Raw genomic sequence first — 18,434 nt, forward strand, 5'->3', positions numbered from 1 at the left:
TTATGGCTCCCAGTTAATAATATCTCTATCCCTCATGCCACGGCCCCACACTGGGCACCAAAAGAACTGTTGTAGCGTAGCCCTGCTCCAGACCAAGCTACCCCGCCGCCCTTTGCCGCTTCTTTTTTTTTTTTTTAGTTTTCCCTTTCTTAAATACGTTATCACAAAGGCTTTACCACTGTCACCAGTGAGCTTGGCCCTGGTCAGCCGTGGGTCTGCCCTAGACCCAGCCAGCTCCACCAGCGGGGAAACTTCCAGCAGCTTCTCACAGAAGCTGCCACTGTAGCCCCCCCTGCACAAAACCAGGACAGGCAGGCACCCTTCAGGGAGAGAAGCCGCTCATGCCCAGCATCTGAAGCAACACTGTGAACCTCCGATCCTGTTTTCCTTATTTAACACTTAAAATCTCAACAAAATGAGAGCCAACTATTCCAGGCAGCCTACAAGCACGCAGCAGGACACCCTCCTCACACCGCAGATCTGCAGGGTGGCGCAGAAAGGCGCGTCCCTCATTGGAGACAGCAGAAGAGCACACAAGTAGCTGGTTTCCCCCTCTGGCTCTGTCTTTCCTGACAGCCTGTGGGCACAGTAGCAATGGCCGCCGGGCAGCAGGATGGGACAGGGAGATCTCTGTAAAGGCCCAGGGCTCCAAGTTTAATGAGTAACGGATGTTCAGTAAGGGCAGAGGAGTGGGTTTGCTGCCTCCTCGGTTCCTGTGCAGAGGCATGACAGCTTGGACGTGGAGCCACTCACCACAATTCTTTTGAGTGCAGCCATCCAGCCAATTCCTTATTCACCACGTGGTCTGTCTGTAAAACCACGTCTCTCCAGTGAGGAGAAAAGATGTCATGTGGGACAGCGTCAAATGCTTTCCAGGAGTCCAGGCAGATGATGGCAGTTGCTCATCCCTTGTCCACCAATGCTGTAACAATGTGCTAGAAGGCCACCAAATTGGTCAGGAACGATTCTGCCCTTAGTGACGCGGTGTTGGCTGTCAGTAATCACCTCATATTCCATGTGCCTTAGCAGGGTTACCAGGAGGATCTGCTCCATGACCTTGCCGGGCACAGAGGTGAGATAGATCAGGATGTAGTTCCCCAGGTCTTCCTTATTTACGTTTTCAAAAATGGGGGGTTACGTTACCCCTCTTCCAGTCAGTGAGAACTTCACCAAAGTGCCTGGCTGCAGGAAGCACATCGTGTTGTGCAAGAGGGATGGCACCCCGCTGGAGAGCAGCTGTTCCCATCCCCGGCTGCCACTGCTGTCAGCGGTGGGTGAAAGGTGTGCCAGAGCATCACCTGTGGAGCTTTCGAAGCCTGCAGACGGCATTGGGCTCCTTCCAGAGGAGAAGAAAGATGGAACGATGTTCAAGGAGCAGAAGCAGAGGGGAAGCTAAAGAGTTAAACTGTTTATTTAACTAATCCTGGCCAGGCTCTCACTCCATCATGCGTCTCCTCACGTTCTTGCCTGTGCCAGCAGCCGTGCCTTGTTTCTCATCACGGCTCTGCAGGATCAGCTCTCGCAGCTGGCCGTGGTCCAGCGGCACCTCCACTGCACAAGAAAATGGCCACCCCGTCACCCACCGCACTGCGGGCCCTGTGTACCCGGCAGGGCGGGGCAGGCTGCTTGGGACTGGCCGGGGAAGACACGGGGCAGCAGGGGATTGGCCAGGCAGCCACGGGGGAACTGCGGATTGGCTGGCTGTGTGGCCGCGGGCCCTCCCTCCTGCCTCACACACTCACAGGCGTCGATGGCGCTGCTGGTGCTGTCCAGGGAGGGGGCCGGCGGGCAGAGCTGGGCCCGATCCATCGCCCGCAGGAGCCCCGTGCTGCCCAGCAGCGGGCTGACGAAGGGCTGGGCCGCATCCGAGCCTTGAGCTGAGAGGTAGCGCAGTTCGGACTCCAGCAGCAGCAGGTTGTTGGTCTCCTGCTCCACGAGACCTGGGCGGGAGAGAGCACCGTCCCACAGGGCCCCTGCACCAGGGCCCTGCCCAAACCCACCCCTGGCTCTTTGCTGAGCACGCGGCGCTCCGCGATCACGGCAGTGGCCACGGGACTCCATTGAGCGCCCTGAGGCAGTGGCGTCAGGCAGCCTGTCTCCCCAGGGGCTGGGTCCCACACCCAGAGCCAGAAAGAGGTCTTGGAGGTCCACTGTGGTGTTTATACAGCCGGGTTAGCTCCCAAATTTGCTGGCAAGTTGGCACCCCACATTCACACTGGGAACACCCAAGCAGGAAGGAGCCAGGGGAAAAGAAAAAAAACAAAACCAGCTGCAATTAAATCCCAGTGCAAGGGGCTGGTGGGCACACGAGGTCCGGGCACATGGCAGGGAAAGAGGAGCAGCTGCGACGTACCCAAAACCTGCATCAGGTTCAGATCCGTGATCTGCCCATTTCCTCCCAGCTGCTCCGTTATCTTGCTCGTGTCGTAATTCATTCCTTTGCACAAGGCCTCCATGCTGGATTTGAGCTGGCCCAGGACTTTGCTGCTCTGTTTGCATCTCTCCTCGTACCAGTTGGCTTCCTCAGTCCTCTCCAGTAGTTCTGCCTATCAGCAAAGGTTTTGGTAGGTGTCACGCCAGGGCCCTGCTCTCCCCACCCTGGCACCCCAGTGCCAGCCAGTTCCAGTCTGGACACTGAAGACCTCCCAGGAGAGACTCTGTGATGCTCCAGTGTCTGCAGGGGAAAGGCCCTCTGAAGGGGAACCCAAGCTCCCCATGACGCAGACCGTGCCCCAGGGGCTGCAGGACCAGGGCTGGGAGCAGCCCAGCAGTCACCCTCTCGCCATGCACTGGCATCTCTCCCCGGACAGGGCCACCAAAAGCTGATGCAGGGCCTTTTTCTGCTCACACCACTCCAGCTGTTGGCCAGGGCAGTGTTGACAGGAGCAGACTAGCAGACTCCCTAGGACGGGACAGACAGGGGTCTGCTGCCCCTGCAGAGAGAGATCTGGACTGCTGTACCTCCAGCTCCTTCAGGATAGGAAGCCTGCTGCTCTCCGCACGCTCCCGCTCTGTCACGAGGGCCGCAATTTCGTTCTGTGTAAACACAAGAACACGGAGTGGGCACTGGCTGAATGGCCACCAAACACACCTCAGAGAGGCTAGGGACCATCCCTCTGCCCTGGGACCAGGGACATCCCACTTGACCCCTCTGGGGACCAGTGTCCCCAGGCCGGGAGGCCAGGTGATGACCCCACAACAGGCAAGGCAAGGCAGCTCCGGGCCTTCCTGGATACTGCAGTATTTTTGACCCGGTACACAGCAGAAGCATTGAGCCATTTTAGGCTCTACGAACACAGCATTCTGTCTGTTGCAGTGCTATTCTTGGCCAGCCCTTTGCATTCCCCTCATCCCACCCGTGCGGCAGGCTGTGAGCTGGGATCACCTCTGCGGGCAGTGATGCTGGACACACGGGAGAGGAAAAACCCACCCCCAACCCAAAAGCACCAGCTGAGAAAGGGGAGGCGTGAAGAGCCTGGAACAGACCTGGAGGTCCTTGATCCTCTGCTGCATCCTGTCCAACTCATCATTCAGCTCAGAGACATAGACAAAGCTGGCAAAGTTCTTTGCCTCTTTTGCGATCATGTCATTCACCAGCCGGTCAAAGTCCCCGTCCTCTGCCAGTTCTAGCAGGTGCCTGTAAGTCACCTCCCGGCTCTCAACGCTCTCCCATTGGCTCTGCTTGCCCCGCTGGGCTGCCTTCAAGGCTGAGAAAGAGATGGAGATGGAGAGCCTGGCCTGGCCTGCCCTTCCCCTGTGTGTGCACGCGTGTGCTGTGGGGTTTTGCAGGGTGCTCGGGGCCAGGCAGGCAGAAGGTGTCTTTGTTTCACTCAGAAATTCAGCAAGGAGCTCACAGTCTGTTTGGACATGGGGCAAACACAGGCGGATCCCTCCCCAGGAGGAAAAAAGGAGCCATGGATGCCCATGGAGGCAGCTGCCTGCCTCCCCATCTCTCCCTCCCCCACGCGCACCCCAAGACACATGGTTTTGGGGGCCCTCAGCCAGTTATCACTGCTCATCCTTTTCTTCCGCAGGGCAAAGGGTGGGTGAAGGAGCCTGCAGGCAGGGGAGAGCTCCTGCCTTTGGGGTGCAGTGCTATAAGCAGCCCGCTTGCCAACCCCGCAGGCTCTTGGTTTGTGGTCACACAAATCCGTTGCCCCTGGTTTCTCTCATCTGATACCTTTTTCCTTTTTGGCCTCTTCCTCCAACTCGGAGCGATCTGTCAATTTGGTGAGCGTGAAGTCTTTCAGATTCATCTCCTGGTCAAGGAGATGCTCCCACTTCTGCAGCTCCACCGTCTCTTCCCTGTGCTTTTTTTTCAGGGCTGAAATGTTTGCCAGAGCCTCCGTCCTGCACACCGAGCGCAGCAGGTTACTCCATGTGTAGGTACAAGGGTTTGTATTCCTGGCCATTGCCACGCAGCTCTGTGCCTGACCCAGCAAAGCCCCCACGATGCTCTGCACATTGCCCGGCCCTCACGTGGATGCAGCCGTGTTGGCCCAAGGCCAGCGGCAAGCGGACATAACTCTTGGTGGGGTTTTGTGTTTTGTACTGGGACACAGCACCCAGCTGCACCAGCCAGGCTCACTTTGACCGGAGCTGGCTGTCCTCTGCTCCAGGACTGCTGCATCCCCCCGTGCGGGCTCAGGTGGAACTCAGAGGAAAGAGACAGCTCCGTGCGGGAGGCAATTCACCCCATCCCAAGAAACGCCTGGGATTGGTGGAGTCAACCACTCTGGAGGTACCCGTGTCCCTGCACTGACCAGGCACCTAACCCGTAGCACCCAGCTCTCAACAAGAATGGTGAATCCTCTCTCTGAAGCTGCAATCAGTCTCTCTTTATATCCATCCTCATCCCCGCCGTTGCTGAGGATGCCACAGAGGGTTTGCAAGGCCACATACCGCTGCTCATAGGCTTGTGTGTAGTGCTCCAGGGCAGTGCTCATCCTTCTCCTCTGCTGATCCAGTTCCTTCTGGAGCTTCACGTAGAAGCTGTCCAAAACGGCCTTCTGGATGCGCAGGCTTTCGATCTCTTCTCGCAGCTTGTTATTTCTGGTCAGGATAGTACCGAAATGGACCGTGACCTGGGCAGAGGGAAGCAAAAAGTTGGAAGCGGGTGCGGGCCTGGGCGGCTCAGGTCTCTGCTGAAAGGCCTTGCCCAGGTCTGGAACAAACACAGCCCAACAGATTTTCAGTTGGCCCTGCACTATCCCTGCACATGGCCTGCATGGCCTGCAGGATGTTTGCTTACGGTGTTCAGAGACATCTCCAGTGACTCAATCCGCTTTTGCAGCTCTGTGCTACTCTTCGCTTGCTTCCCCTTTCCTGCTCTCTGGTGTTGCCTCACAATCTTTTCTTCCAGCTCTAGTATCTGTGCACACAAACGGAAAAAAAAAAAAAAAAGAAAAAAGAAAAAAAAAGGAAGTATAATCAGCGTCCCTAGTTCTGGACTCTTGTCAGGACACTTAGCCAAAGACAACACCCGCTGTTGACCTGAACTACAGCCACCCTGTCATTAATGAGCTCACAATTACAGAAGCAGCTTTAATCCCAAAGGATGCCATCCTGCACACCCAGCAACGTGAACTAGGAACGGGTTTCTTTTTGTGCCACCAAGGAAATGCTGCTGCCTCTGGAGGGAAATTCAGCAGGCGTTGAACAAGGCACAGCAGCCCTCATGGTCATGTGTCTTTTGCCAGGAGGCAGCATTATATTCCAAGGCCTGAATTCAATGCGTTTTACATCGAGGAGTTTCAGCCCCGGGGCTCACCCTGTGGCTCTGCTCTGCTCTACCATGCTCAGCCAGGAAACAGTTCAGACGCTCTTACCTGGCTGTCCAGCTCAGCTACCTTGGCTTTTCTCTCTCTGATCAGAGAATCATACTGGTATCTGGTCTGCAAAAGGCACTGGAGCTCCATATAATTCTCGTTGTCCAGCATCTCATTTCTCAGGGACCCCAGCTGGCTCAGCATTAGTGACACGTCTTTGTGTTCTTGAGTCAGCGACTCCATTTCTTTTCTGTAGATATGGAAGAAGTGACATTGAGCACATCCACCTGCAGTGCCACGTCAGGTCCTTACCCCTCCCCATCTCAGTGCCAGGGTCCCCAGATCTTGACAGGGGGGAACTTTCCAAGCACAACGCAGCCAAGCAAAGCTGCACTCACTCCTGAGCCTGCATTTGACGCCTCACGTTGGCACCATAAGACTTCCTCTTCTCTGCTGCTATCCGAAACTGCTTCTGCAGCCTCCCGATCTCGGCTTCAGCCAGCTTTTCCTCATCCTTCATAGAGAATTCCTGGAGCTTCTGCTTCCAAGAGGGCCTTCCCCGCTGCCACAGAGAGGGAGAGTTTGGTCACGTGAGCAAACACAACCAGCAGCGGCAGCCGGAAAGCTGAACACAGGGCAGCGCGTCAATGGCGCCGCCACCTCCAGCTCTTTGTCACCATCTCTAGCTCTTTGCTGCCACCCAAGATATTCATTAGCAGCTAAAACACTGAGCCACACAAACCGACTCCATGAGCACTTTCTGATGCGCTTCAGAGCAAAGTCCACTGGGTGCTTTGCTCTTGAGGAACCCACCCCCACACTACCAGCACTCCCCAGGGCAAGGAGGTCTCAACAGCAACCAAAACCAGGGCAGGCAGATGACTGCAGGTTGTCACCTCTTTTATCACCCATCATGACTGCCAGGACCACGAGAGTCAGAATCAAAGCCACCCGTGCTGGGGACATGAATGAACCCAGATGCCTTTGCCCAGGAGCGGAGCGGGAGTGCTTGCAACCCTAGCTGGGGGAACGGGACTCCTTACTGGGAAATCTAACTTCCACTGAAGCTGTGGCAGTCAGATGCACCATGACCTGTGTCCTCAGCTGAGCCATATTCCCCAACCCTGCCTCCCCCGACAACCAAGGCTCAGGCCACGGCCTCATTCCCGGCACAGGAGGTCAGGCAGAATCAGCCCCAGCGCAACTCAACACCTTGCCGGCAAAACAAAGCCTGGCTCCACAGCGCCTGCGCGGCTCACTGCACCGTGGCGTTGATTTCTGCAGGTGAGATGCCCACAGCAGATCCTCCATAGCGCCTGTGCAGAAGTTCACCTTTGGATTGTGCTTCACTTTTTACCTTTGAGCCCATGTCTTCCAGCTAACTCCGCCGGTTGCTCTGCAGACGCCTTGCGAAGGGGACGAGGTAGCCTCCGCAGCGCCAGGCCTGCCTGCCAAGGCGAGAAATGAAACCCAAGTAAGGGACTGGTTGCGTCCCCCTAACCGTTCCTCAGCACCTGCTCGCCTGTTTGGGACATGAGGAAACCATCACAGATGGCAGCGCAGTGAATAAAAGCACAGCACATGCAGTAGTGTCATGGCGAAACACCCTCCTCTTACGGGGTGTAGAAGCACGGAAAGAACAGATGGTTTGAGCTGTTCCACCCAGAGAGGGCACGGGGCTGGCCCCGCATCCCTCACCCCAAAGCTGCTCCTCCCACAGCCCCACTGCAGACCACCCGGGCTCCGCTGTTCCTCCTGACGCTGCTCACCTCGCCGCAGGGTTCTGCGATTCCCCTCCAGTCAGGGACGAGACCGCGGTGTCAGTCGGGTATTCCTGAGGAACACTCCCCGTTGCCAGTGGGAAGAGCAGGAGAGGCCAGAGCCTGGCAGGGAGCCTGCTCCTGCTCTGTCCTGCGCCCGGCACTGCTCCAGACTCTGTGGAACAGGCACTGGCCCGCTTGCCACTACAGTGACATCACAGTGGAGGGTGAACAGGTTCTCCACGGGGACCGTCACCAAGAAGGATGAGGGGGTGGCCCGGGTACGCCCGCTCGCCCCATGGGGAGTGCTGGGAGCTCACACTACATGGACCAAAGGGGTTTGCGTGCCCCAGAACCAGCCCTGAAGCGTGTGCTCTGCTGTTTCCCTGACCACATGGCCACAGCAAGCAGAAACCCTCACGTGACCGGTTCCTGCTTCCCTTGGCAGTGTTTGGACTGTCCCGTAACCTGGCTCTTTGGCACCGTTTGTTCTGATACGTTATCCCAGAGGCGTTGTCCCTTTCGCCAATGAGCTGGGCCATGGCCAGCTGTTTGGCCAGCTGTCTGCCTGCCCCTCGCCAGACAAAGGGGAAACTTCAGCAGCTTCTCACAAAAGCTGCCGCTGTGGACCCCCCGTTGCACAAAACCAGCACATTCTACCCCTCGCCTCTGCAAGTCTCGTATTTATGAATTATTATTAAAATGTAGACACCTCAACAAAAAATAATTCCCCACACTGAAATAAAAATAATATCATCACAACATCAAGTGAAAAGTGGACAATTTACACACCATCCAGCCCTCCATCCCTTCACCACAGTCAGAGCAGCATTCATTCCCCACAATCATTTCACTCTGTGGCTCAGTTCAGCCTGGGTTTGGCCCATTATGGCTCCCAGTTAATAATATCTCTATCCCTCATGCCACGGCCCCACGCTGGGCACCAAAAGAACTGTTGTAGCGTAGCCCTGCTCCAGACCAAGCTACCCCGCCGCCCTTTGCCGCTTCTTTTTTTTTTTTTTAGTTTTCCCTTTCTTAAATACGTTATCACAAAGGCTTTACCACTGTCACCAGTGAGCTTGGCCCTGGTCAGCCGTGGGTCTGCCCTAGACCCAGCCAGCTCCACCAGCGGGGAAACTTCCAGCAGCTTCTCACAGAAGCTGCCACTGTAGCCCCCCCTGCACAAAACCAGGACAGGCAGGCACCCTTCAGGGAGAGAAGCCGCTCATGCCCAGCATCTGAAGCAACACTGTGAACCTCCGATCCTGTTTTCCTTATTTAACACTTAAAATCTCAACAAAATGAGAGCCAACTATTCCAGGCAGCCTACAAGCACGCAGCAGGACACCCTCCTCACACCGCAGATCTGCAGGGTGGCGCAGAAAGGCGCGTCCCTCATTGGAGACAGCAGAAGAGCACACAAGTAGCTGGTTTCCCCCTCTGGCTCTGTCTTTCCTGACAGCCTGTGGGCACAGCAGCAATGGCCGCCGGGCAGCAGGATGGGACAGGGAGGTCTCTGTAAAGGCCCAGGGCTCCAAGTTTAATGAGTAACGGGTGTTCAGTAAGGGCAGAGGAGTGGGTTTGCTGCCTCCTCGGTTCCTGTGCAGAGGCATGACAGCTGTAGCAGCTCTTCACTGGAAGAGGAAACTGTCAGAACGATTTCCTGCAGCTGGGTTTCTTCTGCACTGCTGGCACCAAGCTACCTGTCTTTGCTAAGGTGCATGTTTTTCCAGGCCCCTCGTTTTAAACGCTTCCCAGCCAGAGGAAGCCTGCGCTGACAGCCTCCGCTTCGGGACGGCGATGGGACTTCTGAGCTCGGGGGGAGAGAAAGGATTGTGCTGGTCAGAAACGCCCGCTCGGAGCGCACCAGCTGCCCGGGGGCCGGGCTGGGCAGCCTGAGCCTCGGCGGGAGGCCTGGCCCCGTCGGCGGGGGCCGGGCCCCGGGGAGAGGAAGGGCGGCTGGGGCGGGGGCCTGGCTCAGGGGGAGGAGAGCGGCGGCTCGGGCCGCTCAAAGTAACACTTGTAGCAGGGCTGCTCGTTCCTCGGCGGTTTGGGAGGAACACGGCCATTTTACAGCCTAAAAGCCAAGCAGGAGGCAGTCTGCCTCAGGGGCGGGATGTGCGCAATGCGAGAGCAAAGAACGTCCGGCGGGGCGCTTGGCTGCGGCCAGGCCGGGCCTATAAACTGCTGCTGTGCCCTCCCAGCTCCCCTTCTCCCTCAGGGAAGTCTGCTGGCAGATCTAGATGCCGTGCTGGAAACTCTCCGTGCCAGATCCAGCCGGAGAGCACTGGGAAGAGGGGTGGGACGGTGATTTGTGCCTGAGAAAGCAGCGCATCGTGGGGGGAGTCCCTTCCCCGTGCCCCCCAACGGGAGCGGGGGAAGAGCCGGGCAGCACAGGAGAGTGTGGCAGGCACAGCCTGTTTGGGGAGAGCTAGTTCCAATTAATCATTCCTGATTACCCCCCCATGCAATGCTCTTGATCAGGGCTGAGAACACCTTCCTGCTGAACGTGCTCTGGACGTGGCTGAAGGCAGCTGAGGATCTGCCTGTGGAAGATCACTCAGGGATACTACTTTGACTTACCATTTAAAGGCAATTAATTAAACTGCTGTACAGGTGTTCTGACCAGGTACATGCAGTTGATCTTTTCCAAATCTAATGAAGGCCACTTGGTCTGTGGGTTGGGCACAGGAGGAAAGATTGTGAGGGAGCCCACAAGCCTCAAATAAAGCAGGACAACTGAAATAAACGTGCCTGGAGGAACTGCAGCCCAGGTCCATCCTGGTGTGATGCAGTGAGGAAGAGCCCCAAAGCTTTCTGTCTCCTCAGTTTTGGCTTTCTAGGAGAGGTTTGGGCACTCCGGGATATCCCCTTCCAACAGCAATGGCAGCACCAGCCTAGAAACTGGATTCAGCACCTGCTCTCCTCTGGCTCAGTGACATGAAGGCCCAGTTAAGTAGATGATGGTATGGGATGGTAAAGTGCACTGACAAACAACCCGAAATGGATCAGCAGGGTTTCCCCACCTCAGTCTCCCTGGAGAAAAGTCAGCCCTGCAAAGCCAGTTGCAACCTTTTTAGTCGATTTAGGACATGTCACCTAGTAACTACCCTGTCTTGGCCCTGCCACGTTTCTGAAGCAGGATTTCAGGCCAGCTTCATGCCAACAATAGCTGCCTTCCCAGCTTACCGTCAGCATGGCAGCCCTTCTCTGCAGAAGGAATTGACTGTTCAGAGCAGTCTGGTCCATTTGCCATTTCTGCAGGCTGGCTGGATTTGCAGGTTATTGTCACTCGCTCAGGAACTGATGTTTTGCAAGATCACAGCAATCAGTTGCCTCCCCTCCTGTGGGGGAGCCGGCTGCCCCACCTCTGCTCAAGAGTTAAACCATTCATTTAACTAATCCTGGCCAGGCTCTCACTCCTTCATGCGCCTCATCCCCTTCTTGCCAGGGGCCCTGTCCTGATTGTTCTTGCAACAAATTACTTCTTGAACTCTTGTTGATGGCCAGTTATCCTCCAGATATTAATAGTCTGTTACTGTTGGATTCTGTATATTTGCGGACCTGAGATGAAGCTGATCTGGATTCCGTAAAAGTTCAAAGCGGATGTGGACTATGCGCAGGTAGAGGTCTGCAGGCAGGGGCACAGGCAGCAGCGCGAAGGCAAAGCTCACAGGGAGGGGCGCAAAACAAAAGGCGTGCAGGGGCACAAAAAGGTGTGCACAAATATAACAGAATTATAGAATAATTAGGGTTGGAAGGGACCTTTAAAGGTCATTTAGTCCAACCCTCTTGCAAGGAACAGGAACATCTCCAACCAGATCAGGTAGCTCAGAAGCCCCATCCAGCCCAACCTTGAACAGCTACAGGGATGGGGCATCCACCACCTCTCTGGGCAACCTGTGCGAGTGTTCCACCACCCTTAGTGTAAAGAACTTTGTCCTTGGATCTAGTCTGAATCTACCCTCTTTTAGTTTAAAACCATTACCTCTTGTCCTATCACAACAGGCCCTGCTAAAGAGTTTCTCCTCTACTTTCTTGTAAGCCCCCTTGAGGTACTGGAAGGCCTCTATAAGGTCTCCCCACAGCCTTCTCTTCTCCAGGCTGAACAGCCCCAACTCTTTCAGCCTGTCCTCACAGGAGAAGCGCTCCAGCCCTCTGATCATCATTGTGGCCTCCTATGGACCCGCTCCAACAGGTCCGTGTCCTTCTGATGTTGGGGGCTCCAGAGCTGGATGCAGTACTGCAGGTGGGGTCTCACCAGGGTGGAGTTGAGGGAGAGAATCACCTCGCTTGACCTGCTGGCCACGCTTCTTTTGATGCTGTCCAGGATGCGGTTGGCTTTCTGGGCTGCAAGTGCGCAATGCCAGCTCATGTTGAGCTTCTCATTCACTAGCACAACCAAGTCCTTCTTCTCAGGGCTGCTCTCGATCCATTCTCCACCCAGCCTATATCTGTGCTTGGGATTGCCCCAGCCCACGTTCAGGACCTTGCACTTGATCTTGTTGAACGCCATGAGGTTATAATGGGCCCACCTTTCCAGCCTGTCAAGGTCTCTATGGATGGCATCTCTTCCCTCCAGTGTGTCAGCCGCACCACACAGCTTGGTGTCGTTGGTGAACTTGCTGAGGGTGGACTCTATCCCACTGTCCGTGTCATCAACAAAGATGTTGAACAGGGCTGGGCCCAATACTGACCCCTGAGGAACACAACACGTCACAGCTCTCCACTTGGACGTGGAGCCACTCACCACAATTCTTTTGAGTGCAGCCATCCAGCCAATTCCTTATTCACCACGTGGTCTGTCTGTAAAACCACGTCTCTCCAGTGTGGAGAAAAGATGTCATGTGGGACAGCATCAAATGCTTTCCAGGAGTCCAGGCAGATGATGGCAGTTGCTCATCCCTTGTCCACCAATGCTGTAACAATGTGCTAGAAGGCCACCAAATTGGTCAGGAACGATTCTGCCCTTAGTGACGCGGTGTTGGCTGTCAGTAATCACCTCATATTCCATGTGCCTTAGCAGGGTTACCAGGAGGATCTGCTCCATGACCTTGCCGGGCACAGAGGTGAGATAGATCAGGATGTAGTTCCCCAGGTCTTCCTTATTTACGTTTTCAAAAATGGGGGGTTACGTTACCCCTCTTCCAGTCAGTGAGAACTTCACCAAAGTGCCTGGCTGCAGGAAGCACATCGTGTTGTGCAAGAGGGATGGCACCCCGCTGGAGAGCAGCTGTTCCTATCCCCGGCTGCCACTGCTGTCAGCGGTGGGTGAAAGGTGTGCCAGAGCATCACCTGTGGAGCTTTCGAAGCCTGCAGACGGCATTGGGCTCCTTCCAGAGGAGAAGAAAGATGGAACGATGTTCAAGGAGCAGAAGCAGAGGGGAAGCTAAAGAGTTAAACTGTTTATTTAACTAATCCTGGCCAGGCTCTCACTCCATCATGCGTCTCCTCACGTTCTTGCCTGTGCCAGCAGCCGTGCCTTGTTTCTCATCACGGCTCTGCAGGATCAGCTCTCGCAGCTGGCCGTGGTCCAGCGGCACCTCCACTGCACAAGAAAATGGCCACCCCGTCACCCACCGCACTGCGGGCCCTGTGTACCCGGCAGGGCGGGGCAGGCTGCTTGGGACTGGCCGGGGAAGACACGGGGCAGCAGGGGATTGGCCAGGCAGCCACGGGGGAACTGCGGATTGGCTGGCTGTGTGGCCGCGGGCCCTCCCTCCTGCCTCACACACTCACAGGCGTCGATGGCGCTGCTGGTGCTGTCCAGGGAGGGGGCCGGCGGGCAGAGCTGGGCCCGATCCATCGCCCGCAGGAGCCCCGTGCTGCCCAGCAGCGGGCTGACGAAGGGCTGGGCCGCATCCGAGCCTTGAGCTGAGAGGTAGCGCAGTTCGGACTCCAGCAGCAGCAGGTTGTTGGTCTCCTGCTCCACGAGACCTGGGCGGGAGAGAGCACCGTCCCACAGGGCCCCTGCACCAGGGCCCTGCCCAAACCCACCCCTGGCTCTTTGCTGAGCACGCGGCGCTCCGCGATCACGGCAGTGGCCACGGGACTCCATTGAGCGCCCTGAGGCAGTGGCGTCAGGCAGCCTGTCTCCCCAGGGGCTGGGTCCCACACCCAGAGCCAGAAGGAGGTCTTGGAGGTCCACTGTGGTGTTTATACAGCCGGGTTAGCTCCCAAATTTGCTGGCAAGTTGGCACCCCACATTCACACTGGGAACACCCAAGCAGGAAGGAGCCAGGGGAAAAGAAAAAAAACAAAACCAGCTGCAATTAAATCCCAGTGCAAGGGGCTGGTGGGCACACGAGGTCCGGGCACATGGCAGGGAAAGAGGAGCAGCTGCGACGTACCCAAAACCTGCATCAGGTTCAGATCCGTGATCTGCCCATTTCCTCCCAGCTGCTCCGTTATCTTGCTCGTGTCGTAATTCATTCCTTTGCACAAGGCCTCCATGCTGGATTTGAGCTGGCCCAGGACTTTGCTGCTCTGTTTGCATCTCTCCTCGTACCAGTTGGCTTCCTCAGTCCTCTCCAGTAGTTCTGCCTATCAGCAAAGGTTTTGGTAGGTGTCACGCCAGGGCCCTGCTCTCCCCACCCTGGCACCCCAGTGCCAGCCAGTTCCAGTCTGGACACTGGAGACCTCCCAGGAGAGACTCTGTGATGCTCCAGTGTCTGCAGGGGAAAGGCCCTCTGAAGGGGAACCCAAGCTCCCCATGACGCAGACCGTGCCCCAGGGGCTGCAGGACCAGGGGTGGGAGCAGCCCAGCAGTCACCCTCTCGCCATGCACTGGCATCTCTCCCCAGACAGGGCCACCAAAAGCTGATGCAGGGCCTTTTTCTGCTCACACCACTCCAGCTGTTGGCCAGGGCAGTGTTGACAGGAGCAGACTAGCAGACTCCCTAGGACGGGACAGACAGGGGTCTGCTGCCCCTGCAGAGAGAGATCTGGACTGCTGTACCTCCAGCTCCTTCAGGATAGGAAGCCTGCTGCTCTCCGCACGCTCCCGCTCTGTCACGAGGGCCGCAATTTCGTTCTGTGTAAACACAAGAACACGGAGTGGGCACTGGCTGAATGGCCACCAAACACACCTCAGAGAGGCTAGGGACCATCCCTCTGCCCTGGGACCAGGGACATCCCACTTGACCCCTCTGGGGACCAGTGTCCCCAGGCCGGGAGGCCAGGTGATGACCCCACAACAGGCAAGGCAAGGCAGCTCCGGGCCTTCCTGGATACTGCAGTATTTTTGACCCGGTACACAGCAGAAGCATTGAGCCATTTTAGGCTCTACGAACACAGCATTCTGTCTGTTGCAGTGCTATTCTTGGCCAGCCCTTTGCATTCCCCTCATCCCACCCGTGCGGCAGGCTGTGAGCTGGGATCACCTCTGCGGGCAGTGATGCTGGACACACGGGAGAGGAAAAACCCACCCCCAACCCAAAAGCACCAGCTGAGAAAGGGGAGGCGTGAAGAGCCTGGAACAGACCTGGAGGTCCTTGATCCTCTGCTGCATCCTGTCCAACTCATCATTCAGCTCAGAGACATAGACAAAGCTGGCAAAGTTCTTTGCCTCTTTTGCGATCATGTCATTCACCAGCCGGTCAAAGTCCCCGTCCTCTGCCAGTTCTAGCAGGTGCCTGTAAGTCACCTCCCGGCTCTCAACGCTCTCCCATTGGCTCTGCTTGCCCCGCTGGGCTGCCTTCAAGGCTGAGGAAGAGATGGAGATGGAGAGCCTGGCCTGGCCTGCCCTTCCCCTGTGTGTGCACGCGTGTGCTGTGGGGTTTTGCAGGGTGCTCGGGGCCAGGCAGGCAGAAGGTGTCTTTGTTTCACTCAGAAATTCAGCAAGGAGCTCACAGTCTGTTTGGACATGGGGCAAACACAGGCGGATCCCTCCCCAGGAGGATAAAAGGAGCCATGGATGCCCATGGAGGCAGCTGCCTGCCTCCCCATCCCTCCCTCCCCCACGCGCACCCCAAGACACATGGTTTTGGGGGCCCTCAGCCAGTTATCACTGCTCATCCTTTTCTTCCGCAGGGCAAAGGGTGGGTGAAGGAGCCTGCAGGCAGGGGAGAGCTCCTGCCTTTGGGGTGCAGTGCTATAAGCAGCCCGCTTGCCAACCCCGCAGGCTCTTGGTTTGTGGTCACACAAATCCGTTGCCCCTGGTTTCTCTCATCTGATACCTTTTTCCTTTTTGGCCTCTTCCTCCAACTCGGAGCGATCTGTCAATTTGGTGAGCGTGAAGTCTTTCAGATTCATCTCCTGGTCAAGGAGATGCTCCCACTTCTGCAGCTCCACCGTCTCTTCCCTGTGCTTTTTTTTCAGGGCTGAAATGTTTGCCAGAGCCTCCGTCCTGCACACCGAGCGCAGCAGGTTACTCCATGTGTAGGTACAAGGGTTTGTATTCCTGGCCATTGCCACGCAGCTCTGTGCCTGACCCAGCAAAGCCCCCACGATGCTCTGCACATTGCCCGGCCCTCACGTGGATGCAGCCGTGTTGGCCCAAGGCCAGCGGCAAGCGGACATAACTCTTGGTGGGGTTTTGTGTTTTGTACTGGGACACAGCACCCAGCTGCACCAGCCAGGCTCACTTTGACCGGAGCTGGCTGTCCTCTGCTCCAGGACTGCTGCATCCCCCCGTGCGGGCTCAGGTGGAACTCAGAGGAAAGAGACAGCTCCGTGCGGGAGGCAATTCACCCCATCCCAAGAAACGCCTGGGATTGGTGGAGTCAACCACTCTGGAGGTACCCGTGTCCCTGCACTGACCAGGCACCTAACCCTTAGCACCCAGCTCCCAACAAGAATGGTGAATCCTCTCTCTGAAGCTGCAATCAGTCTCTCTTTATATCCATCCTCATCCCCGCCGTTGCTGAGGATGCCACAGAGGGTTTGCAAGGCCACATACCGCTGCTCATAGGCTTGTGTGTAGTGCTCCAGGGCAGTGCTCATCCTTCTCCTCTGCTGATCCAGTTCCTTCTGGAGCTTCACGTAGAAGCTGTCCAAAACGGCCTTCTGGATGCGCAGGCTTTCGATCTCTTCTCGCAGCTTGTTATTTCTGGTCAGGATAGTACCGAAATGGACCGTGACCTGGGCAGAGGGAAGCAAAAAGTTGGAAGCGGGTGCGGGCCTGGGCGGCTCAGGTCTCTGCTGAAAGGCCTTGCCCAGGTCTGGAACAAACACAGCCCAACAGATTTTCAGTTGGCCCTGCACTATCCCTGCACATGGCCTGCATGGCCTGCAGGATGTTTGCTTACGGTGTTCAGAGACATCTCCAGTGACTCAATCCGCTTTTGCAGCTCTGTGCTACTCTTCGCTTGCTTCCCCTTTCCTGCTCTCTGGTGTTGCCTCACAATCTTTTCTTCCAGCTCTAGTATCTGTGCACACAAACGGAAAAAAAAAAAAAAAAAAAGAAAAAAAAAAAAAAAGAAAAAAAAAGGAAGTATAATCAGCGTCTCTAGTTCTGGACTCTTGTCAGGACACTTAGCCAAAGACAACACCCGCTGTTGACCTGAACTACAGCCACCCTGTCATTAATGAGCTCACAATTACAGAAGCAGCTTTAATCCCAAAGGATGCCATCCTGCACACCCAGCAACGTGAACTAGGAACGGGTTTCTTTTTGTGCCACCAAGGAAATGCTGCTGCCTCTGGAGGGAAATTCAGCAGGCGTTGAACAAGGCACAGCAGCCCTCATGGTCATGTGTCTTTTGCCAGGAGGCAGCATTATATTCCAAGGCCTGAATTCAATGCGTTTTACATCGAGGAGTTTCAGCCCCGGGGCTCACCCTGTGGCTCTGCTCTGCTCTACCATGCTCAGCCAGGAAACAGTTCAGACGCTCTTACCTGGCTGTCCAGCTCAGCTACCTTGGCTTTTCTCTCTCTGATCAGAGAATCATACTGGTATCTGGTCTGCAAAAGGCACTGGAGCTCCATATAATTCTCGTTGTCCAGCATCTCATTTCTCAGGGACCCCAGCTGGCTCAGCATTAGTGACACGTCTTTGTGTTCTTGAGTCAGCGACTCCATTTCTTTTCTGTAGATATGGAAGAAGTGACATTGAGCACATCCACCTGCAGTGCCACGTCAGGTCCTTACCCCTCCCCATCTCAGTGCCAGGGTCCCCAGATCTTGACAGGGGGGAACTTTCCAAGCACAACGCAGCCAAGCAAAGCTGCACTCACTCCTGAGCCTGCATTTGACGCCTCACGTTGGCACCATAAGACTTCCTCTTCTCCGCTGCTATCCGAAACTGCTTCTGCAGCCTCCCGATCTCGGCTTCAGCCAGCTTTTCCTCATCCTTCATAGAGAATTCCTGGAGCTTCTGCTTCCAAGAGGGCCTTCCCCGCTGCCACAGAGAGGGAGAGTTTGGTCACGTGAGCAAACACAACCAGCAGTGGCAGCCAGAAAGCTGAACACAGGGCAGCGCGTCAATGGCGCCGCCACCTCCAGCTCTTTGTCACCATCTCTAGCTCTTTGCTGCCACCCAAGATATTCATTAGCAGCTAAAACACTGAGCCACACAAACCGACTCCATGAGCACTTTCTGATGCGCTTCAGAGCAAAGTCCACTGGGTGCTTTGCTCTTGAGGAACCCACCCCCACACTACCAGCACTCCCCAGGGCAAGGAGGTCTCAACAGCAACCAAAACCAGGGCAGGCAGATGACTGCAGGTTGTCACCTCTTTTATCACCCATCATGACTGCCAGGACCACGAGAGTCAGAATCAAAGCCACCCGTGCTCGGGACATGAATGAACCCAGATGCCTTTGCCCAGGAGCGGAGCGGGAGTGCTTGCAACCCTAGCTGGGGGAACGGGACTCCTTACTGGGAAATCTAACTTCCACTGAAGCTGTGGCAGTCAGATGCACCATGACCTGTGTCCTCAGCTGAGCCATATTCCCCAACCCAGCC

At 56.1% G+C, this 18,434-nt stretch overlaps 2 protein-coding genes across 2 annotated transcripts; both read right to left on the minus strand.

Annotated features, from left to right (window-relative positions):
- Positions 1-1,435: 1,435 nt before the first annotated feature.
- On the minus strand, positions 1,436-12,302 carry LOC147600243 (coiled-coil domain-containing protein 63-like). The gene is made up of 12 exons (XM_086751194.1): positions 12,226-12,302; positions 11,068-11,197; positions 6,167-6,330; positions 5,829-6,018; positions 5,252-5,371; positions 4,903-5,084; positions 4,181-4,350; positions 3,487-3,707; positions 2,962-3,036; positions 2,354-2,546; positions 1,743-1,940; positions 1,436-1,551 (listed from the first exon to the last, which is right to left on the minus strand). The coding sequence occupies exons 1-12, from the start codon at positions 12,300-12,302 to the stop codon at positions 1,436-1,438; spliced, it is 1,836 nt and encodes a 611-aa protein (XP_086607320.1).
- A 658-nt stretch (positions 12,303-12,960) lies between these two features.
- Positions 12,961-18,056, minus strand: LOC147600244 (coiled-coil domain-containing protein 63-like). The gene is made up of 11 exons (XM_086751197.1): positions 18,048-18,056; positions 17,704-17,867; positions 17,366-17,555; positions 16,777-16,896; positions 16,428-16,609; positions 15,706-15,875; positions 15,012-15,232; positions 14,487-14,561; positions 13,879-14,071; positions 13,268-13,465; positions 12,961-13,076 (listed from the first exon to the last, which is right to left on the minus strand). The coding sequence occupies exons 1-11, from the start codon at positions 18,054-18,056 to the stop codon at positions 12,961-12,963; spliced, it is 1,638 nt and encodes a 545-aa protein (XP_086607323.1).
- Between the last annotated feature and the right edge of the window lie 378 nt (positions 18,057-18,434).

Source organism: Chlamydotis macqueenii, chromosome 6 (genome assembly GCF_036417535.1).
Source record: "Chlamydotis macqueenii isolate bChlMac1 chromosome 6, bChlMac1.mat, whole genome shotgun sequence".
Classification (NCBI taxonomy): Eukaryota; Metazoa; Chordata; class Aves; order Otidiformes; family Otididae; genus Chlamydotis; species Chlamydotis macqueenii.